Raw genomic sequence first — 22,705 nt, forward strand, 5'->3', positions numbered from 1 at the left:
ATATAATTGTAGTAAAAGAACAACATTAGTGTGCCGTTCAAATAAAATAATTGAATAACTCCGTAAACAATAGATTTGTAAGAAAAAGGCACCGAATTAACTTGGAGGGTATGTTGGTGCGGATCACCACCCCAGACCACCCAACCGGTCGATACGAGGGTCGATAACAGACTGACAGATCTGACTCACGCGGCGTCTTATATAGCGGCTAATGGCGGTGAGTCATCCCTTGCCTCTGATTGGTCGACGTCGAGTGTTTGTTAAGTCATGCGTATCGAACGTTTTCTACCGAACTGAAAATTTTCCTAAACAATATTTGAATTTTAGACAAAAATCACTTATTGTTTAATAATAAATAATTATTTATATGGTATGATAATCATAATAATTAATATAACATATTGATTAAATAATTATATATATTTATGTATTTTTGGATATTATTTGTAACATTTAAACTGTTGTATTTTTTTATTTATTTTTACTTTCAATTGAAATGAACCTATTGTTTATAAATAATCAATTATAAACTTAATTTAACTTTAACAATATGTTATATTAATTATATTGATTATAATAACATATAAACCATTATTTATTATAAAACAATAAGTAAATTTGTATTTTTATTAACATATATTATTAATTATCAACGTATTTAATTATGTATATTTATGTATTTTTACAATAAATTTTGGGTATTGTTTTTATTTTCTTTATTTATTATTATTTACTTTCGATTGAAATGAGTCTATTGTTTGTAAATTATTGATTATAAAATTAACTTACCTTTAACAATATGATATATTAATCATAATGATTATAATAACATATAAACAATTATTTATTAAAAAACAATATGTGATATTTGTTTAAATTTCCAATATTGCATAGGAAAATTTTCAATTCGGCTGAGAATGTTCTCGATACGCATGATTGAACAAAAACTCGACGTCGACCAATCAGACGCAAGGGGTGAGTTGCCGCCATTACCGCCGCGTCAGTCTGTTATCGATCGTCGTATCGAGCGGTTGGATGGGGTGGTGTGGTGGTCCGCTCCATCATACCCTCCAAGTTCATTCGGTGGTGCAGTTCGGTTTAGTGTTGTGACTCGTGTGTTCAATTAGTGTTGTGATTAGTGCCCTAATGGATATACTGGATACGACCACGGATTGCAAGGTAGGTGTCTTTTTGTTACAAATCAATTGTTTTCGAAGTTATTCAATTATTTTATTTGAACGGCACACTAATGTTGTTCTTTTATTACAATTATATTTTGAAATTATTTTATACCAATTCCTGTCTAGAAATATAAATTTTTTTATAAAGTCGGTTATATAAGGATTAAGTAGAGGATCACTCAATTAAAAATAAACAAATCAATTGTTTACGGAGTTGTTCAATTATTTTGTTCGATTTTAGTAAATTCTACTTAAGCTTAGATACAATAATCACTATAAATGTTTTTTATATCAGTTATATAAGTAATAATTAAAATATTAAAATAATTGTTTTAACTAATGAAAAAACAATTGAATGGTTAATAACAATTAAAATAATAAATACATAAAACTGCATGGATAGTTTTTAAGAATAAATGCATGCATTAAATGTCTAAATTTCAGATTAAATCAACTCTACTTGGATTAAGTGGAGTATCAATCATTTAAAAATAAATGCATGAATAAATCTTTGCATGGATGGTTTATAAGAATAAATGAATGCACTAAATGACAAAATTTCAGATTAAATCAACTTTACTTGGATTAAGTGGAGTATCAATCATTTAAAAATAAATACATGGATAAAACTTTGCATGGATAGTTTATAAGAATAAATGACAAAATTTCACACTAAATCGACTCTACTTGGATTATGTGGAGTATCAATCAATTATAGTTCTTTCTCTGGTCAAAACATTAAGAGAAGATTTTTTGTTCATTTCTTAGTTGATCGTCAAAACCTGCTCACACCTGGACCATGATGACCCAACCAACTATTGGAAAGACGATAAGGCAACAGGGAAAGGGCATTAAAGGTAATAATTTGTAATTTTAATTATCAATGAAACTATATTAATTGAAGGTTTTTGATTAATTTCAGGTAGGTCCAGAACGAGACTAGTTAACCTGGCAACTGTCAACGCAAAGTAAGTTTTTGAACGTATTGATTTTAATTCCAAATCTTCTTCCCTCATGATCTTTTGATTTATACATAAACATGTTTTTGAAAAATGTAAGAAAGATATGTTTTATGATTTTCAGGAATGGTTTATTCTTATTTTCTTTGTCCAATCTAATCAGACATTCTTTTCAGCTCAATTAAATTAATGACACAGTCGTGTTAAATGTTTGTTTGATATGATTTTCATGAGTATTGTTTTTAAATAATACTAATAAGGCTCTCTCTTTCAGCTTACATAAATAAAAGAAAATTTAGTGTGTTTTATTTTCTTCTCCTTTTTTGTTGGTCATATTATTGACCAACAAATTCCCTTTTTGTTCGTCACATTATTGACTAACAAATTCACTTTTTGTTCGTCATATTATTGACCAACAAATTGCCTTCTGTTCGTCATATTATTGACCAACAAATTCCTTTTTGTTTGTCAATTTATTGACCAACAAATTTCCTTTTTGTTCATTTTTTAATTATTTTGTTATTTGCAGGAATTCATAATAATTAATAATTTTAATTTATTTACAGATAATAGTGTTTCTAGATTTTAGTAAATTGTAACTTAGTGTAAAGCTGCATTTACTCAGCGAGGATTAATATTTTTGAATTGAATATTTTTCGCCGTAAATGCAGAGACTCACCTACAAATTACTAACCCAAAATTGTATTTTTAAATTGTAAGGCTTGTCATAGGATTTATTAAAATTTGAAATATCTGATCTTATATTAACTAATTTTACTTATTAGCTAATATTTGTTTGAACATTATTATCAGATTATTATTTAACATTATAATCAGAAATTAAATGATTATACAAGTGAAATTTTTATGTAAAATAAATCGGGATAATGAATTTATAACTCTTTTTTTTTATTATTATATATTAGGTTTTTATTGAATTATATTAAATAAAATGAACGGTACTCATAATTCCTTATTAATCTACATTCGTATAATAAATCTGTTGTTAAATCAACCGATTTCTAATCTTAATAATTATTATTATTAAATATTTAAAATGAAACTTCAGAATTTACTTTAATTATTTTTATTTAACAATTTATGTAAATAAGAGAGAATCTTACTTATCACCTTATAATAAATATTTGTTTAAATAATATAAATAATTTTGTAATTATAAATAAAACGTACATTTTAATCATGAATATATAAAAAGTAAATATATAACAATCTGAATATAAATAAATTGAATAAAATTTACTTTTCTTTTATGTTATATTATTATTATATTATTTATTATATTGTTTATAATAATTATAAAACATTTATTATAATTATAAAATAAAATATTTGAAATTAACTGTAAGATTCTGTTTGGCAATGTCGCAATTAAGGAAAAGCAAAATTCTAAATACAAGTTAATCAGTAATTTAAACTAGTAATTAAATTAAATACTTAATTAATTTTTGCTTATATTGCATTTAAATTTAACCCACGAATAAAATATTTATGAAAGAAATTTAAATATTACTTTAATAATTTTTTTTAATAAGAATTTATGCCTATCGACTTGTTTATTTGATTTATTTTAGTAAATATGTGATAAATATTAAAAATAAAGTTCTAAATTCTCGTCTGTTACGTTTTTAAACATTAAAATACCTATATTTTCAGTTTTTATAAATTTTTAAACTCTACAAGATGTAAAATTAATTATAATTATTATTTATTACATCACTTATGTTGTTTTAAATGACCACATTTAGATAAAACATACATTTGAATCAGAATTTAGAGAATAAAAATTAAAAATATGGGTATTTGAATGTAACAGAAAATGGGTAAATATTTAAACATACAAAAATTAAATAAATACGTTTACTAAGTAATGGGAATCTAATGAAGACTGACTGATTTCTGAGAATGTCTTTTGGTATTATTGGATAATGAATTAATGATATTAACTTCCTGAGATTCATTTAGACTTTGGTATTTTGAGTACTATAAATATAAAGCAAATAATTTGATATTTTGAGTACATACTTAATCATTATTTTCGTTTATTTTACCAAATTCAGTTGTTGCTAAATTAACATTTAAACTAATCATAATTAAACAAAAACTAAAACGATAGTATATAATTGTTATAGTTATAATTGTGTATTATTTTATGCTTTGGCTTAATAATTGTTAATAAATTGCTGTCATTTGCAATAGTAAAGGAAGTAATTGTTAAGATAGAAGTTTATATTTATTCAGTATAATTCAGGTAAATTGGTGGTAAATAAAACATAATTTGGTTTAAATTACACTTTATTGTTTTAATTATATAGAAATATTTAAATTTAAAAATTACACAAACATTAAAGAAGTTTTAGAACCTCAATAAAAAACGTATTAACTAGTCATAATGCACACGCCCACCTACACCATCCAGTTTAACTCGGTGGATTGTTGCCGCTGAGCAATTGTTGTGCAGATCTGGCAGCAATAGTCGGATCAAAGATCAACGGCGTCTGCGGTACCGTGTTGTCCGGTATCGAAACCGGCGGCGCGACGGCCGGTGCGTACGACAAATTCTGCAGCGCAGGCGGCTGCGATTCGAAACTGACTGGCACTTGTGTGTACATCGGTTGGGGGTAGCTGTAGGCTGCGAAGTTCGAGGTACCTATCGGGTACGCGCCTGTTTGCGGCGGGTACATTGGAACTGGTTGGACGACGTTGTTTTGCTGTTGGACATTGTAGAACTGGGGTATTGAAGTGGGTGGTGGGATGTTGGTGTACAGCACGGAATTGGGTTGTGCGTCTTGGACGCTTGCAGTGGTTGCGACTGTAACTGGGGTGGAGAAGATGGGATCCTGGATAACTGTAGTGGGAACAGTTTGGGGTACGCTAGGTTGAATTGTCAATTCAGATGTACTTTTTATTAAATTGTTAACATCAGGCTTGACATCTTCACTAAGAGTGGCACCAACACTTGAAATCTCGGTAGTAGAAGGAACTGACGGAGCATTAAAAGTGGTACTTGGGATATTTGGGACTGTCACAGTTGTTGGAGTAATTAATGGAGTGACAGTACTAGGGATGTTTGGTATTATGTTAGTAGTAGGTGGAGGTTTGTTTGCATTGGGATTCCTAACTGGGATTCGATGTAAATATCCATATCCAATGCCGCAACCTACAGATCCTTCACCACCCCATTGTGCATTGGGTGTTATTGATACTTCTCTGCATGAATCATCATCAGAATTGTAAACATACAGCTTTAAACTGACCCCCTCATGATTCTCCAGAAGGTTGAACAAATCCTCAGCCTCATGCAGAATAGAATCAGCTCCAATTATGTAATCAGAGAAGGCTCGTAAGCCAGCTAAGTCAGCTGGTGAATTTGGTATGACTTCCAAAATGTGCCATACATTTTCCTTGGCAACTTCAAAAGAACAAAATCTAATGCTAATTCCTAGTAAGCCTTGGCCACCCCAACTATCACTTGGCTCTATTGTGACACTTCTAACACTTTGTGTCTTACAACTGTATATAGTCAGAGGTAGTGGCTTTCCTAAAACAATATTTATGGTAAAAACTGAATGGGCTGAACTAAATAAAAATTACCAATTCCATTTTTTAATATTTGTTTAAGTGTATCATCGTCGCGGTCTAATCTAGTGCCGTTAATAGCGACGATAAAATCAAAGAATGCTTGGAGACCAGCTTTGCTACCAGGAGAGTTATCTTGTACCTGTAATTATTTGATTAAAATTGTGTTTTAGCCTGAAAAACTAAGCGGTTTTTACCCTGAGTACATGGTATCCATCTGTACCTCCCCCAGGAATATCCACGCTTTCAGAGTTTCCCATATTTATGATTTACATCTAAAAAGTACGTGGCAGGGTAGTGTTGTCATAACCAAAAATTAATGACGTTTTGACGTTTCACAACCCAATGACAATCGTTAATAAAGAGTGCTTTACATATCAAACATGTAATTATTGGACCAATATTCATTAAAATTACCTCTAGAAAGTTATGGCAAATAGTTTCTTTTAGAATATGATATTTAATTTATTTTGCAACGGAACACTCTATTTTATATACGTTTTGATGTTTGGAAACGATGAGTAAATAATTTCAAGATTAATGTGAATGATTCTTTACTGACGTCACTAGACGAGTTTACAGTGTTGCCTATCATTTTTGTGTGCGGCGTTTTAATGTTTAATTCTAAATTAATAAAAAGTATATACAGCATACAACCTATCAAAACACCTAGTTCTTAAACTAGTGAACTACATTCTACTAATTTATGGCTTTATAGTAATTAAACTACATAAAAGTTTCGCAAATAAACAAACGGCAACGCCGCCTTAATTATCCTCACATCTCAAAAATAAACAGTCCATTGCGTTTGTGTTTAATATCAAAATTTTTTCGTAACAGTGAATCGTGCACGCTACACATCTTCGTCGATCGAAAATGAGGAACTAACGTGGTCGAATGTCGCATTCGCACGAAACAATCAACAAACCGACCGTGTTAAGTCGATGGAAATAACCTGAGTGACATTTCTTTGTCCAGCCAAAATTTCGCGTCGCCTGAACCCCCAACGAATTATTAGAAACGCAATTTGTTTGGAGAAATTTCTGTAAACGTAACTCATTCGGTAGGATGCCCATGACAATTTAGGACTTGCGAGGGTGAGTGTGATTTTTAATAATCAGCTGTTCTTTGTTTATTTGACAAGTTGCACAATGTCGTTTATTGTGAATTTTAAAACCTGCTGGCACATGTTATTTTTGTTCAAGTTCACGTAGTTAGTTCAGGTTTAGATTATTTAAATGATATCGAATTGCTATTAAACATGTTGCTTTTATATAACCTTAATAATTCCTTACAAAGCGACGTAATTTGAATTGTGCTTATTCATTTAGATTTTGAAATGGTGCATATTAACAATAAGGGGATTAGCAAATCCTTTTTCTGCCACTTGTTTCCTGTTAGCATTAAGGTTGACTAGATACATAAACCAGCAGTACACTAGATCTAATTGTAAGGTCAAAACAAACCTTCACTTCTCCACATTATTTTAAATTTATTCAAAATATAAATATATAATTGTATAAAAATACCTGTGGTCTATCTAAAATAAACCTTCTGTATTAAGCGGAATTAATTATTAATTATGTATGTGTGTGTGTGTTGAATATTATTGTTTATTCATATTATTATTATTATTATAAGTATTTATTCCTTAAATATAAAAATATAATCATCTTATTTCTGGGTTATCTTAATTTAAGAAACATAAAATTTATAGTTATCTGTTATCTTCTTGAGATAACACCCTTTAATTATCAAATAGTTGCTTTATTATACATCTATTTACATTTAAGAATATAAATGATTTGCTTTATTAAATAATACTTTTAGTTTTTGTATAGTTTAATACTCAATTTAAGAATAGAATTGATTTACTCAACTATAGAAAATCACATTTTTTATTGTTATATTAAAATTCCCAATAACCTTCTGCCATATAAAAAATTAACATTTTAAATTTAATCTAATTTACAAACAAATGACCATCTTATAATGTAAATATTTATTTTTTAAACATAACTAAATAAACTACAAATATTATATATACAGTAGTGGCCATAATTATAGCAACTTATTAAAGTATGGTTAAAATATGAGCTGTACTACTTGAATTGACCATGTAGGAAGATTCCAATTTTATTCTTCAAAAAATTGCGTAATTTTTTATTTTTTAATATTCGTGGTAAGAAAAATTATACAAGAAGAGATGGCTTAAGATTTTATGGTTAAATGAGCCATTTGTTTTCATTATTATTAAAAGATTTAGAGAAACTAACCAAGGGGTATGAAAACCTTGTCTGAGTTCAAAAAACTAGAAAGAAAATTAATAACTGGATAATTCGATAATTTTAATGTCAAAAAACATTTTATTGTCAACTGAAATTATAGCTAACCTGGAGAAAATTAGTTCAAGGACTGTGAGAAAATGGTTTGTTTGACCACAAACCTACAAAAAAACCCTGATATTATATACTTTAACAGTTCACATTAAATAAAAGAGATATAGTTAAAATATTTAATGTTTCTATAGTAAATATATTATTTTGTTTTTGTTTTATTTGATATACTGGATGAGTTTTTCAACCAGATATAAATAAATATTAAAACAAATTATTTTAATTAATATTGAATTCTAATTTTTTGGTTTAATCTAATAAATTTACAAGAAAATTGCAATATTTTTTAGTTAATATTTGTTTTTATTGTCGATTATTTTGCCTACTATTATTAAAATTTTCAATAATCTTTTATTATATCAATATAAACAAAAATAATCTTTTATTATATTTATTTGTAAACATACATAAGTAAATAAATATTTCATTTATCTGTTCTGGAGATAATAATTTTAGTAGACCTGCACAAGAAATAAATATTTATTTAGATGTTCAGGAGATAATAATTTTTACAGATCTGAGCAAGTATTTCCTTTACTACCATAAATATTTTTTATTGTTTTTATCTCATTTGATATGTCTGAGTCAGTATTTTAACCTGATATAAATAAACATGACAATTGTTTTATTAATAATATTGAGAATCTTATTTATACGTTATCAGAATGTTATAATGTTACTTTTACTATTGTCGGTTAATTTGTCTATTATTATTAAAATTTCCTCTTTTATTATATTAAAAAAAATGTTTTGTAAAACAAAACCACAGTCTTTTACAGTAAAATTTATTTTTAAGCAAAATATATATGTTTTATTTATCTGTTATAATTTATTTTCCTAAATTCATACTTTTTAATAAAGTTTATTAGTTAAATTCATACTTTTTAATACAATTATATTTTTATTTGAACTCTCTCGAAAATCATTTGAATTTTGAGAGAAACAATGCACGACAGAGACAGTAAAAGTCTGCAAATTTGCTTCGTAGTGAGAATCTTCTACCGTCTCTGTCATGTATGTTATCTCTCTCATAATCCAGAAGGATAAATAAATATTAAAACGAATTATTTTAATTATTATTGTGATAATTAATTATTCATATTTTATTAATAGTATTTTTTTATGCGTTATCTAAAAGATAATTAATTTTACTACTGTCGATTAATTTGTCTATTATTATTAAAATTTCATTTTTTATTCTATCTTTTGTTATATTAAAAAAAAATTATAAACAATCGTTTATTTATTTTTTGAACAAATATAAATGTTTTATTTATCTGTTTACAGAAATGTTTATTTGAAATAAAACTATTGAAATACATATTTTCCTAAATTTATATTTTTTAATAAAATTATATTTTTATTTGAACTTTTTTTTGTAGTTTTGTTGGAATTTTACTATCTTTGACTAACTCATACCGTTTACTTTGTTATAAAAGTAAAGTATTATCGTAATAATAAAAAATAAACGACAAATAAACAATAATGCAAAATTTATCAGTATCTAACTCGTGTGGACTACGGTAATTTCATCATTGCTCATAAACACAACACTAGAACGAATATCTAATGAATCACCATATGTCGGTTTTATGCCCAAAAAAGAGGCTTATCTATCACTTCATTTCGTTGTAGTCAGTCGCTTATTAACCAACACAATGAAAATGAAAACTTCACAAATGGACGAAAAGGTTCCAAACCATTGTAATGCATTCTAATTGTGTTCCCTTACTGTTTAATTTCAGAAGGAAGAGATGCCCAACATGAAAAACTACCAGAGTCTAGACGACAGAGACGAGTCAAGCGGACACGTCCTATTCCAGGCGGAGCCGAACCGTTCACGATGGAACCACATAATCGACCTGGATTCATTCTTCGTCCGTGCGTACAATTACCACCAGAACCACGGCTTCCTCTGTATGTTGCTGCAGGAGATATTCGAGCTGAACCAGTTCGCTTTCATCGTCGCCCTCAGTACGTATTTAGCCCACGGTGTTAACTACGAAAAGCTTTTCCACAGGTAAATCCTATCTTAGTTTGTTTAATTGTGCACAATATAATTGGTTTAAACTGTTTTCAGAGGTGCCACGAAGACTACGATGAGCGAGGTGATTCTCCCCTTGGGTGAATGCATAGGCAACTTTCTGTTGATCACTTGGATTTTAATTATAATCGCAATCGCCGTGTTTGCGTTGAAGTTTATCCGAGGTGTCTATCAGATTATACAATTCTGGGATATTAAACAGTTTTATAACTTCGCCCTTGGCATTAAAGACAAGGAGTTGGACAATCTGACCTGGAACGAGGTCCAGGGCAGAATAATTAAGGCCCAGCTCGACCACCAAATGTGTATCCACAAAAAGGAACTGACAGAATTAGATATTTACCATAGGTAATGATTTAGAATTAAAACTTGTCAGTAATAATCTTGGTTGTTGTTTTTTAAAGGATTCTTCGCCAAAAGAACTACCTCATCGCCCTCGTAAACAAGCGTCTCCTCCCTCCACGCCTAGACATCCCGTTCTTCGGTGAGGAGATCTACTGGACCAAAACCCTCTGCTACAACATCCAGTGGTTGCTGTTTTGGTCGCCCTGGTCGCCGTTCGAGAATCTATTTAACTTGCGCGAGGAATACAAGAAGCAGAGTCTGCGCCAAGAGCTGGCTACCAGACTGGGACGTCACGTGCTGTATTTGGCTCTGGTCAACCTCATATTCGCCCCCTTAATATTTTTCTGGCAGATCCTGTACGCCTTCTTCTACTACGCCGACTTGTTCAGGCGTGACCCACAAAAAGTAATATAATTTCCTTGTATTTATTATAGTTTTATTCAATGGCTGTGCTTGTAGGTGGGTTTGAGGAACTGGTCGTTGTATGGTCTGTTGTACTTGAGGCACTTCAACGAGCTTGATCACGAGTTGGGGGAGCGTCTTGTCAAAGCTTACAAACCGGCGTGTCGCTACGTCGCCGCCTTTAGCTCGCCTCTTACCACGCTGATAGCCAGTCACATCGGCTTCATCAGCGGTTCCATGATGGCTGTGTTCATAGCTTTAACTGTTTACGACGAGGATGTGCTCAGTGTAGAGCATGTCATCACTCTTGTTTCAGGTAAAACTTTGTTTTATCTTGATTTTAAAATTAAAGAATTTAAAAAACTTTTAGTACTCATCATTAAAAACAACCAGAATATTAAAAATAAAACTATTTAAGTATATAAATTTTAATCCATCATTTTATTGATATATTTTGGTACCTTGTAAAATAGTTTTCAGAATTTTTGGAAATGTATTGGTTTTAGGCACAATTTTTTGTTCTTAATTTGATGAATATTGGTTCAAATTAAATAATTAAATGTTTTTTATACAGTTTAAGGACACAAAACATTATCTAAATTTGTTGAATATTGGACCAAATTAATTATTTTTTATTTACAATATTTATTTTTTGGACACTTTTATGTTTTTTCTTTAGTTTAAAGATTCAAAACATCAGTTATTTAAACAAATTATACACATTTTTTAAATTTTTTGAGTTTAGTGTGTTGAATTTTTTCAGTTTTATTTGTTGAATATTGGAACAAATTAATTATTTTTTATTTAGAACATTTTTTAAATTTTTTTCTTTAGTATAAAGATTCCGAACATCAATTATTTAAAAAAAAAAAATATGCATTTTTACAATTTTTTGTTCTTAATTTGATGAATGTTGGATCAAATTAAATGATTTACATTTTCAAAATTTCCTTTTTTGTACAACTTTATGTTTTTTGTTTAGTTTAAGGATTCTAAACATCATTTATTTTAAAAAAAACTATACTTTTTTAATATTATGTCCTCAATTTATTGAATATTGGATCATTAAATAATTTTTAATTACAAAATTTCCTTTTTTGTGCAGTTTCATGTTTTTTTTAGTTTCCAAACATAAATTATTTAAAAAAAATATACATTTTTTTTTTAATTTTTTGTCCTTAATTTGTTGAATATTAGGTCAAATTAAATAATTTTTATTTTCAAAATTTACTATTTTTGTACACACTTAGTTTAAAATTTTAAAAAATCAATTATTTAAAAAATTATATATTTTTTTAATTTTTTTGTCCTTAATTTGTTGAATATTGAGTCAAATTAAATAATTTTTAATTTCAAAATTTACCTTTTTTGTACACTTTTGTTTTTTCCATTAGTTTAAAGACTCAAAATATAAATTATTTAAAAAATTATATATTTTAAATTTGTTGTTCCTAATTTGATGAATATTTGATCAAATTAAATAATTTTTATTTTTAAAATTTACTTTTTTGAAGACTTATGTTCTTATCTAGTTTAAAGATCATCAATCAGACATCAATTATATAAAAATTGTACTCTCTAGATTAACATAATCTCTTTATACAACTTTAATGATCAAGTATTTAATGAAAACATCTCTTTTAGCTTTGGGAGTGATAGTGGCAATATGCCGTGCGATGCAACCAGAGGAAAACCAGTCTTACAGTCCAGAATCGTTGTTGTCGGCTGTGGTGTTGCACACCCATTATCTACCACCGGATTGGCAGGGTCATGCACATAGGTCAAAAATCCGCCTCCAGTTCCAGCAGTTGTTCCAGTACAGAGTCGTCGGACTGATCGAGGAGCTTTTGTCCCCGATCATTACTCCCTACGTGTTGTGGAGGTAATGTATTTTACAACTTAGCTAAATAAATAAACATAGATATGGGTGTGGTAGATGAGTGTTGCGTTAGCGTGAACGGTACACCATGAATGTATTGCAGGTACGTGTACCCGAAGACGCTCGATATCATCGACTTTTTCCGCAACTTCACGGTGACGGTGGTGGGCGTGGGCGACGTGTGCAGCTTCGCCCAGATGGACATCAAGAAGCACGGCCACCCCGACTGGCACCACGAATCCTGCGTCGGCGGCACCCAATACTCCCAAGCCGAGGACGGCAAAGTCGAGCTGTCGCTCGTCCACTTCAAAATGACGAACCCGACGTGGGCGCCGCCCGCCGACGCGGTCGAGTTCATGCACGACATCGAGCAGGTGGGCGGCGTGCGCAGTCTCGAGGGGGCCAGCATGCTGAACGTCACCTACGACTCGGAGATAAGCGGCGTGGTGCCGCGGCAGCGCAGGCCCAACGCCTGGAGCGAGCCCGAGCCGAAAGACAAGGAGCAGGACCAGATCATGGGCGAGAGCATCATGTATCTGTACGACCTGAACAGGATGCTGCGCAGCCCCACGGTCGTCGAGAGTACGCCCCTGTTGCACGAATGATCTAGTCGAACAGTCGCGAGTTACATTTGGAGTATTCCTATTTAACCGGCCCAATTGTGGGGCGGGTTTTGGTTTTAGGCGCTGCCAGCCAAATTGATCGTGCACCTGATTTTATAGCGTTTAAGTTATTTATTTAGAATTTCGGGGTAGATATTTAAACGATTGTTGCCGTACTCAAAGAGTTGGTGCTATTCCAGATACATATACCCGAGAACGGTGGACATCGTGGACTTTTTCCGCTACTTTACGGTGAAGGTGATCGGTGTGGACGACGTATGCAGTTTCGCACACATGGACCTGAAAAAGCACGGCGATCCGGATTGGCACAGAGCGTCGGGCATCGAAACGTCCGAGTATTTCCATGCGGAAAACGGAAAGGTGGAATTGTCGTTGGTGCACTTCAAAATGACCAATCCTCACTGGTTGGTACCGGATCACGCACGCGAATTTGTCACCGACATTGAGAAGATGAGCGGCTCCTTGAGCTTGGAGTCGAGTCGCTCGTACTCTGAGGAGACGGCCAGCAGAAAGTCGGAGGCGAGCACGACCTTCTCACAAAGAGCAGTGAACGGCAGCATCGCATACTTGTACACCGCCAAGAGTAGACACCAATTTCTAGATTGAAATCTTTTTTTTTTATGGGTAATTGTGACTTAAATTTCTGATTAAATACGTGTGGAACATGTATTGTTTGTATTACTGTAATTTCGGGGTGCACTTTCAGTTTGACGAAATTATTTTAATCATTTACAAATTATAAATGCCATATTTTATTTACATAAGCTATTAGGATTATTCTAGTAATTAGCTTTTATTTTATGTTATAATGAACAGATCTGAGTGCTTAGTAATTACATATTATCTCTTACCTGGTAGAATATCTATAATTACCAGTTGTATATATAATTTCTTTTTATATTTTGAGTAATGTACATATATAATTTATACACGATTTCTATTTATTTTAACGGTTGCGTGATCATCATTATTAATATACTTTATTTTTACTTTTTGTGATCATCAACTAAATATTTGTATATACATACATACTTTGTGATAACTTAATTAATTTTTAGATTTATTTTTTAACTTCCAGTTATGGAAATTATTTTTACAATTCACATGGGAGTGTTCAAAGTGTAACTTGTGACTTTGATAATAATATTAAGAAACTGTATATTTTGCTGTAGGAAAATGTATATTTTGATTTATTTTACAATAGATTTATTCTTAAAAACTATTCGCTACTTATCACTTATCTATTAAAGTACCGCGTACTTTTTTAGTTTCCTGGGACTTGTGCTGTTCCTGTTTCCTTTTGTTCATACCTTTACGTTCGAGCTGCTTCTCGATAATCCTAGCATTATTTGCGTAACTGTCGGCAACTTCTCGCTGTAAATAAATTTATTTATACATAAGTCAACTTAATTATAGGAACAAACTAATTATATGTATTATTTTCTGACATTGGTAATAAAAATTAATAAACATATTGACGTGTTTTATTTGTTGAGCCTTAAACAAAAATCCATCCACTTTTTTAAGTAATTTTGTTTTCAATTTTTTCCTCGTATTTATTGCTGTCGTCTTTCCAAGAATCACACTGTACATAGCGCCAACTCTCGAACGTTTTAACTTAACATTGACAAAACGTGTGTTGAAATCGTCGGTTTTAGAGTTTAAAATTAGTAAATACTGTATAATTAAGTGATTAATTTAGTTTGTTTGGTTTTGAGTATGACTAATTGGAAACATTAAGAAAGTGTGATAATTTTAACGTGAACATATTTGTGGTTGCACCATGAATTTAGGTAAGTAACTAATACAATGCTTCTAATATCAAAGGTTAGAAATATATTGTGTTCGGTAATACTCATAAAAAGTTTATCACCACATAAATATACAATAAACTTACCGCTTCAATTTCGTCCTCTTCCTCATCAATAGTAGATACAGTGACTGAACTAAACTTGCCCATATTCTTCGTGTGTTTAGTAACCATGACCTTCTTCGGTTTCTCCACAGCCACTTGATTGTATATATCGTTAATGGGTCCTTCTTTAGAGCTCGTAATCAGCGCCCCCCTGATTATAAAAGTGACAGGACTTTGTGGCTGTGACTTATAATACAAATTCAAGTTGCACTTCTTACATTTGTACCGGTACTGCCTTTCAACTCCCTCACCCCTGGATATGTACACGGTTTCGTCCTGGTCGCAGATCATTTTGTGCGCGTGTCCCACACCGTCCAACACTCTTGCGCCGTCCCTTTTCCTTAGGGGCAGTTTGTCCATGTTGCAGTCCAGAATTAAGGTCATTTGTCCACAGAGGCAGTAGTAGATGTGCAGGGGCTTTTCGTCGCCGTACTCCTCTTGGTCTTTCGTGTCCGAACATGCTATGCTCCTTGACACTACTTTGGGCATTTTAATACGGTTTAATAATTTTGTTTTAAATTTTTCGAATTTCACACATAAATTTATCTTTTTTTGGGGTTATGTTTACAACTTAGCTGTCAAACAGTTAAAAATCGCAGTTGTGACGTCATTAAAATATAAACAGAACGTGTTTTCAATTTAATTTTGATTAAAACTCTCTCTTCCATCAATATAAATGTATTAACTATTAAAGTAATTAAATAAAGATTAAATAATAATTGAGAAACGGAAATTTAAATTTCAAATCAGGGTGACCAATCTAATCTAGGGGAACGGTGCAAAAAATCCATATCGCACATGGGGGATTTATTTCGCGCAACATTGGACACGGCAGAGGGCGAGGTTTGTTTATAAACAGTTATGTAGTTGTGTTGTGTTTGAACAATGTCTCTAAAATCAATAGCTGAAGAATACTTCAGCAATTTAAACCCAATAGCCAGTAGAATGTTCCAAGATATGGACGAAACAAAAACGAGCTATCAAGAACTGTGGCCTTCATTGAGTGAAGACCAACAAAAGCAAATATTATCAGAAAGTATTATAAAACCAGAAGTGTCGATTAAGTACGGTTCTTGCGAGGAGGATAAAGACAACAGTAAATATGCTGTTAAGCTCATAATTGAAGACAATTGCTCATACAGGGATGAACACTCAGGTCCATTCAGCTTTAGAACTCAAAGCCAAAGAGATTTAAGTATTGTAGGAAAAGAGAAGAAGACTAACAATAAAGTTGTTAAAGCCTCAAATATTGTCAAACCAATTCCAAAGGTAACTGGTTGAATTGTTCCATTTAAATATATAAAAATTCACTTTGTTTCCAGACAAAATCCATTGTCTATGTTGAGGACAATATTATGCAAGTTGAAATTGAGAGTGAGACTGCTGAGTTACCAAAGACAGGTCTTGATTTTCTTGACAACTGGTAAATGTATCTTTTTGGGTACATATTGTGTGAAGTATTTTGTTAAAATAAGTTTATGTATTGGATTTATTTAAAATATTTATTAAAGATTGATTTTACATATGATACTTGTCTTTAATTTCTTTCTTTTTCAACGAAATCGTTTGCCTTTTGTGTTACAGATACATATTTTGAATATTTTAAAATTTGGTGTTATCTGGGTTGCATATAGTTAAAGATACTTTTAATATATTTTTTCTAAATATTAGCTCTATACTACTAATCATAAACATAATTTTAAAAACTACATTAAAACAAATGTTATTTTTTGACTACAATTTTTTATAAAAAAGACCATAAGCAAATATTAAATATAAATATGTTAAAAACTTATCATTTTTTGGCGCCCAACTTATTAATTTATATACAGCCCATTTGAAAGCGAGGAAACCCCCCATAAAATTTGTATTTTTTAGTCATGAAAATATATATCCTGGTGGAAAAGGTATGGAATATATATTTACTTATTATAAGTATCACCTAATGTTTCCCCCTTCTATTTTATCTGGAAAAAATATGGAATATTTTATTAATATTCATAAAAAATTAACAATAACTCAAATATTTAAATATTAGGCTTCTATTACTGCTTTGCACCTTTTAAGAATATAATCTACCAGCCTCTGTAATGGGTCTAAGATCCAATATTTCAGCAATATGATGCTCTTACCCTAATGCCAGGGTTAGTTTAAACTGTTTTGAAGAAACCCATGTGAATCATTCCTCGACCTTTCACCCATAGAACTTATTTAGGATATGATGAGTAGATAGCTAGGAAATTTATCTCAGTCCCCACAGACTTTGGAGGTTCCAAGACATGAAGTAGAGGTAACTTGAAATACTAAACCTCAAGAGGAAATAGTCCACCCATTGAATCAATGCCAGTGTAACCTAGATGGACAAACACATTATTAACTAAATTATTTAAAAAAATCTAAAATCTTTGATATTTTGTTTCCAAATTTTAATTGTTTACTCTTTGCTACAACATCTATATTTTACCCAAAACAATTGTTTAATAATACAAGATTAATGGAATTAACTTATTCAAATTATAATTCCTTAAAAGTGATTCACTCTTGTATTATCCCATCCAATATTACGTGATTGTTTAAATTGATTTGAGCAAAAGCCGTGAGAAAACCATGCGTAATATAAGATAAGTACTGTGACCTCAAGCCTTCCCTGTTATGAATGATCCGCCTGAATAATCATAATCGATTAAGCTAATTTGTAAACAAATTTTCGCACGTGTGGGTTTCGTTCCAGCCATGAGGATTAACCCTTGATCCTTCCACCAATATTTACAAATCCGTTTTTAGTTTCCGTGTACATAATAATCAATTTTTTCCAGTTCAAAAACTAGGCAAAAATTTCAGTTCAGATCAACTCATTACTAGGACGACCAGTAACAGACTGCGAAGGCGTCTGACCTGTGACATTGCGCTTTGCTTTGCCCACGGAGCAGCGCAAACTTAAAATCAATTCTCTCACGTGTGTACGTGACGTAATAATTGGTAGTAGTCCAATGAATCGGGCGGCACAAAGCCGCTCGTACTACGAACCGTTCCCGCGCAACGACGAATGCGCCGCGACGCTGTCGGATCTACATGCGGACGTCCCAGCCTCGGGGAATCACCCGAGTGATGAATATGTGAAAATTAATTACTAAGCTGTGTTAGGCGGATTTTAATAATGGGTTCCATCCATAGGTCAAAAGTGCACAAATAAATAAATTATTTGAAGATGTTTATGTTTTATTTAATATTTTAGTCATTAAACATTTACAGTGGTGGCCAGATAAATAGCACACTTTATTCTCTTAACATTAATTAGGATATTAACTAACACTTCTAATTAAATGCAATCAAAATATTTTACATATGTACACTATATTGTTTCTCCCTTTAATCATTTTGTACCTAAATGAAAATAATTTCTATTTAAATTAAATTTTTAATTTATTTAATTTTAATTTAAAATTTATTTTGGATTCTTCACTTAATACTTCACTTGTTTTGCCTTTTAGTCTTGTTCAAATATGACACCAGTGGTTTCTTTACTGAAACATATCCTTTCAAGTTTTTTTCAGTCGACGTCTGATTGTTCTACTGGACACACTGATATTGTATCACTTAATTAATTAATTTTTTATTTACCTAGAGGACAAGAAAGGATATCGTTTACTGATATTTCTAATTTGTCTGACAATAAAAAGAGATGTTTTTTGTTGAGACATTTTCTTATTGTATTTCTAATTGAGTGTGTTGTTTCATATTTGTTACTAAGCATTGTATTAAATATTTTTTATACTGACTGGACAAAATTTGAATTAAATCTTGAATCTCTTATGAAAATGTTTAATTTTAAATTTTGTGACCACCACTGTATATAATAAATAATATAATTAACATCAGTAATTTTGTAAATAACTACGTATGATTTGTCTTTAAAATGACTTTATACCATCAACAAAACAATTAAAACACACTTACGTCAATATCAATAAAATAACTTTTTCTGCTGCACTGAACAGACACTAATCTTAATGACAAAGCAGTGTTTTAAGACATTAAAGCCAGTTAATTAAGTTAATTAAATCAACTAATGGCGTAATTAAAATGCGAACAGGTCGCATTAAATGCAGGATTTAGTTTGATGCGGGGAAAATTGTGCCGTAACAGAAATCACAAATTGTGCGTCGGATTATAATTAGAAATCGGTGCTCGAGCGCGCTTAAATATTTAATAAGAGCTGAAGTTTTGGCCGCTTTAGTTTATTGATGGGTTCGGTGTTACCTGTTCGAGATTTTCGTGGGGGTTGAAATTCATATTGCATACCTGCTATGAACGACAGTCATAAGTCATGTAAATTTAAATTTCCAATCATTTTAGAGTAACAACAATTCGCAACATTATGGCATTACAATTTATAGTTACATATATTACAGCAGGATTCATAATAAATATATACAGTGTTGGAAACAAGTACAACAAGGCTGAGTTACTGTTAAAAAACCACTTGTCATGGATTCAGGAAAAATGGTACACTGTGCACCGTACATAATTTGTTTGAATCAGTAGGTAGAACATTTGTGAGACGCCCAGTGGAACAACGATACCATTTTAAATGCCAAATTCAAACGTTTAAACATGGTGATGGAAACATTACGGTTAGGGGAAGCTTTTCTCAATCCAAAGTTGGATCCTTGATCCAAGTGGAGCATAAAATGGATCGTTTTCACTTTAGGGATATACTGAAAAACACCGTATTTCCAATTACCGAGGAAGAGATACCACTTCGTTGGATATTTCAACAAGACAACTATCCCAAACACACGTCTAAAATTATTAAAGGGAGGTTTCTAATGAAAAATCTAACTGTGCTTGAATGGTCGTCTCAGTCCCTCGATCTAAATCCTATTGAGCATCTTTGGGAAGTATTAGACCGTCACATCCTAACAAAAAAGTTCTTCAAACCATACAGGAGTAGTGGTAACAAATTCCTGCTGACACATTGCGGTGACTGGTAGATTCTGTGCCTAAAATATGCCAAGCAGTGATAGAAGCCAAAGGTTATGCCACAAAATGTTGAAATATTGGAGTTATTGTTAATTTTTTATGACTATTAATAAAATATTCCATACTATTGATTTTTTTATTAAAAAAGTGAAAACTAGTGAAAATAATGACCATTGTGATTAATGGACCGACCTTACGGTTAATTAGATTTGTTCAGATTTGCAAAAGATTGGGGAAATCATTAAGAAACATTTGTAATAAGGAAATAAACATTCCATATATTTTACCACCTCTGTAAATACTATTCTAATTTGACTGAGTGTAAAAACAACACTGAATCGCACCTCTGACAATAGACTTTAGTTAAAGTAATAAGGAAACGCATTGTCATTAAATCATTAACATACTTAAAAAACTGACTGCAGTGTTTAACAAACTAATACTTGACAATAAATTTAAGAAGCCATAAACAAAGATGAACTTACCAGAGTTTTGTGCATGCACAGGGGAATGTTGAAATTTCATCATTTAAAACAATAATCAATATATTGTGTAATTGCACATCTTAAGTGTGTCAAAGTTATTTGAATATAATATAAACAAACAAATTAAATAGGTTAGGTTTGACAATTCAACGCGATTGTGCCGTTTCCAGGAATCACAACTATGTTCTGCATTTCTATTGGTCGACGATGTTCCTATGCATTTTTAACGGACTTTGATGAGAAGAGGACGCGTCCTCGATTTTTCTTCGGTTTTCACGGTTTTTCTATTGTTTTTACTGTTTAATGTTGTTTAGTGTGTTCATTCATTCGATTAACTGATTTATATTACTTAACGGGGGGTTTTATGAACAACTGATGCAGTTTCTGGTATGTTTATTATAATTGTTTATTACTTTTACTATATTTCCTTTGAAAGCATGGAAATACTATTATTGTTGTATAAAACAGCTCAGTTTCCTTTTTTTTCTTTATCTCCATTTAGCAAACATATTCTCCAACTTCAATAGATAAAATTACAAATTGTTAATACTTAACCACACATTTTTATATTTGGTTATTTTGTATAAATAAAATTATTTAGAAACAATAAATTAACGTAAATTAACGAATTTACTTTTAGTGATGTTGTGTAAGTATTGTTTTTAGTCCAATTTAAAATTTAATTACACAGATTTTTTTAAGTAATCTAATCTAATTAAGTTTATATTTAATTTAATGATAAAATCTTTAGATAAGTAAATATTAAACAAATATTTTTTATTTGAATTAATAAATGTACTTAAACGTTTTTAAATTATTAAATCTTGTATCATAAAAAAACTAATTTATATTTTTATAACAATTAAATTATTAATTATTATTTTAAAAATGGATCATTTTTAGTAAACTATTTTAGAATTTATTAATCTAATTAAACATTAACATCTAAAAAACTTTTAATGTAGTAATATTTATAGAATTAGTGATTATAATGGGAAAAAATAAGCCACTTCAAGGAAAATTATTATGAGTTACTTTAAATAATTAATCATCGAACCAATTTGAAATATCTATTTAATTATATTAAATATTAACATTAAAAAGTAAATTTCACTGAACAAAAATTTGAATATAATTTAGTAATAACATAAATAAATAAATATTCAGCACTAACATTAAATTAAATTGAACTAATTAACTAATTAACTGATTAAATTGAACTGATTTATTGTTTTTAATAATAATTCAAATGTGATTTAGGGTATTTTAATAATCAATTTTAAAAATATTTTAAAATAAAATAATGAAATTAGTTACTGAGAGTTAACTTTGTTACTAAAATCTTTTAAAATTATCAATGTATTTGCTGAGAGTCATTAAGGAAATTTACACAAGTCTTAATAAATATTTTGTTTAGGTTTCCCCACAATTAAATTCCAACAGTAAACATAAATATGTTTATCTGTCTAATGATTATTCTAGAAAAGATGGATTAATTACAAATTATTTTATATAGTAACGAAATTTTTGAAACAATTTAAAATAATTAAGATTGCTATTAAAATATTTTAGAAATGTTTCTGACTTTGGAACCTTTTTAATTTATTAATATGTAATTTAAATAATCAAATTCTGTTTTCAATATAAACATTTTAAAAAATTTAAATATATTATAAATCTCATTAATTATTAGATTAGAATATGTTAACATATTTTATTTAAGTTTAATAATATCTTTCTTTTGATAACTAAAAATATAATATAATGAATAGTTATAAATAATGATATAATATTTTTAATATATACAATATTTGTTTAGGTTTTCCCACAATAAAATTCCAACAGTAAAAATAAATAAAATTAATAAATATTTTTAATGATTATTTTAGAAAACAT

The 22,705-nt window shown here is 30.2% G+C and overlaps 5 protein-coding genes across 6 annotated transcripts in view; 3 read left to right on the plus strand and 2 right to left on the minus strand.

Moving 5' to 3' along the window:
- Nucleotides 1-4,439: 4,439 nt before the first annotated feature.
- LOC109605942 (Golgi reassembly-stacking protein 2) lies at nucleotides 4,440-6,071 on the minus strand. The gene is made up of 3 exons (XM_020022534.2): nucleotides 5,935-6,071; nucleotides 5,753-5,879; nucleotides 4,440-5,699 (listed from the first exon to the last, which is right to left on the minus strand). The coding sequence occupies exons 1-3, from the start codon at nucleotides 5,995-5,997 to the stop codon at nucleotides 4,579-4,581; spliced, it is 1,311 nt and encodes a 436-aa protein (XP_019878093.2). The 5' UTR covers nucleotides 5,998-6,071; the 3' UTR covers nucleotides 4,440-4,578.
- Nucleotides 6,072-6,505: 434 nt separating this feature from the next.
- Nucleotides 6,506-14,093, plus strand: LOC109605945 (autophagy-related protein 9A). Its single transcript, XM_049966351.1, has 8 exons — nucleotides 6,506-6,834; nucleotides 9,879-10,153; nucleotides 10,214-10,525; nucleotides 10,582-10,927; nucleotides 10,982-11,240; nucleotides 12,569-12,806; nucleotides 12,907-13,405; nucleotides 13,559-14,093. Exons 2-8 carry the CDS (start codon nucleotides 9,888-9,890, stop codon nucleotides 14,030-14,032), a joined length of 2,394 nt encoding a protein of 797 aa, XP_049822308.1. The 5' UTR covers nucleotides 6,506-6,834; nucleotides 9,879-9,887; the 3' UTR covers nucleotides 14,033-14,093.
- A 494-nt stretch (nucleotides 14,094-14,587) lies between these two features.
- On the minus strand, nucleotides 14,588-20,925 carry LOC109605944 (STING ER exit protein). 2 transcript variants are annotated; one of them, XM_049966504.1, is made up of 3 exons: nucleotides 20,810-20,925; nucleotides 15,324-15,820; nucleotides 14,588-14,800 (listed from the first exon to the last, which is right to left on the minus strand). In XM_049966504.1, the coding sequence occupies exons 1-3, from the start codon at nucleotides 20,850-20,852 to the stop codon at nucleotides 14,660-14,662; spliced, it is 681 nt and encodes a 226-aa protein (XP_049822461.1). In that variant the 5' UTR covers nucleotides 20,853-20,925; the 3' UTR covers nucleotides 14,588-14,659. The 2 variants fall into 2 exon arrangements, with proteins under 2 accessions (XP_049822461.1, XP_019878096.2); XM_020022537.2 differs by lacking the exon at nucleotides 20,810-20,925 and having other exon boundaries at nucleotides 15,324-15,973.
- The window catches only part of LOC109604923 (growth factor receptor-bound protein 14), a 429,146-nt gene continuing 421,235 nt past the window's right edge, over nucleotides 14,795-22,705 (plus strand). Inside the window, exon 1 of the mRNA XM_049966498.1 lies at nucleotides 14,795-15,219. Coding sequence (XP_049822455.1) covers nucleotides 15,210-15,219 — 10 coding nt within the window. The 5' untranslated portion in view covers nucleotides 14,795-15,209. The remainder of the gene's footprint in view (nucleotides 15,220-22,705) is intronic.
- On the plus strand, nucleotides 16,185-16,869 carry LOC109605943 (uncharacterized protein C1orf198 homolog). The gene is made up of 2 exons (XM_020022535.2): nucleotides 16,185-16,610; nucleotides 16,664-16,869. The coding sequence occupies exons 1-2, from the start codon at nucleotides 16,227-16,229 to the stop codon at nucleotides 16,766-16,768; spliced, it is 489 nt and encodes a 162-aa protein (XP_019878094.1). The 5' UTR covers nucleotides 16,185-16,226; the 3' UTR covers nucleotides 16,769-16,869.

Source organism: Aethina tumida, chromosome 4, assembly GCF_024364675.1.
Source record: "Aethina tumida isolate Nest 87 chromosome 4, icAetTumi1.1, whole genome shotgun sequence".
Classification (NCBI taxonomy): Eukaryota; Metazoa; Arthropoda; class Insecta; order Coleoptera; family Nitidulidae; genus Aethina; species Aethina tumida.

What these genes read in the sequence shown, in the direction of transcription:
- LOC109605944 (XM_049966504.1), bottom strand. Translation starts at nt 20,852, where the DNA reads ATGATGAAATTTCAACATTCCCCTGTGCATGCACAAAACTCTG. An exon ending in TGTGCATGCACAAAACTCTG is followed by an intron (nt 15,821 to 20,809) that starts GTAAGTTCATCT and finishes AAATGCCCAAAG; the next exon opens with TAGTGTCAAGGAGCATAGCA. An exon ending in AAGAGGACGAAATTGAAGCG is followed by an intron (nt 14,801 to 15,323) that starts GTAAGTTTATTG and finishes ATTTATTTACAG; the next exon opens with CGAGAAGTTGCCGACAGTTA.
- LOC109605943 (XM_020022535.2), top strand. Translation starts at nt 16,227, where the DNA reads ATGTCTCTAAAATCAATAGCTGAAGAATACTTCAGCAATTTAAACCCA. An exon ending in TTGTCAAACCAATTCCAAAG is followed by an intron (nt 16,611 to 16,663) that starts GTAACTGGTTGA and finishes CTTTGTTTCCAG; the next exon opens with ACAAAATCCATTGTCTATGT.
- LOC109605945 (XM_049966351.1), top strand. Translation starts at nt 9,888, where the DNA reads ATGCCCAACATGAAAAACTACCAGAGTCTAGACGACAGAGACGAGTCA. An exon ending in GAATTAGATATTTACCATAG is followed by an intron (nt 10,526 to 10,581) that starts GTAATGATTTAG and finishes TGTTTTTTAAAG; the next exon opens with GATTCTTCGCCAAAAGAACT. An exon ending in ACTCCCTACGTGTTGTGGAG is followed by an intron (nt 12,807 to 12,906) that starts GTAATGTATTTT and finishes AATGTATTGCAG; the next exon opens with GTACGTGTACCCGAAGACGC.
- LOC109605942 (XM_020022534.2), bottom strand. Translation starts at nt 5,997, where the DNA reads ATGGGAAACTCTGAAAGCGTGGATATTCCTGGGGGAGGTACAGATGGA. An exon ending in ATGGATACCATGTACTCAGG is followed by an intron (nt 5,880 to 5,934) that starts GTAAAAACCGCT and finishes AAATAATTACAG; the next exon opens with GTACAAGATAACTCTCCTGG. An exon ending in AATATTAAAAAATGGAATTG is followed by an intron (nt 5,700 to 5,752) that starts GTAATTTTTATT and finishes ATATTGTTTTAG; the next exon opens with GAAAGCCACTACCTCTGACT.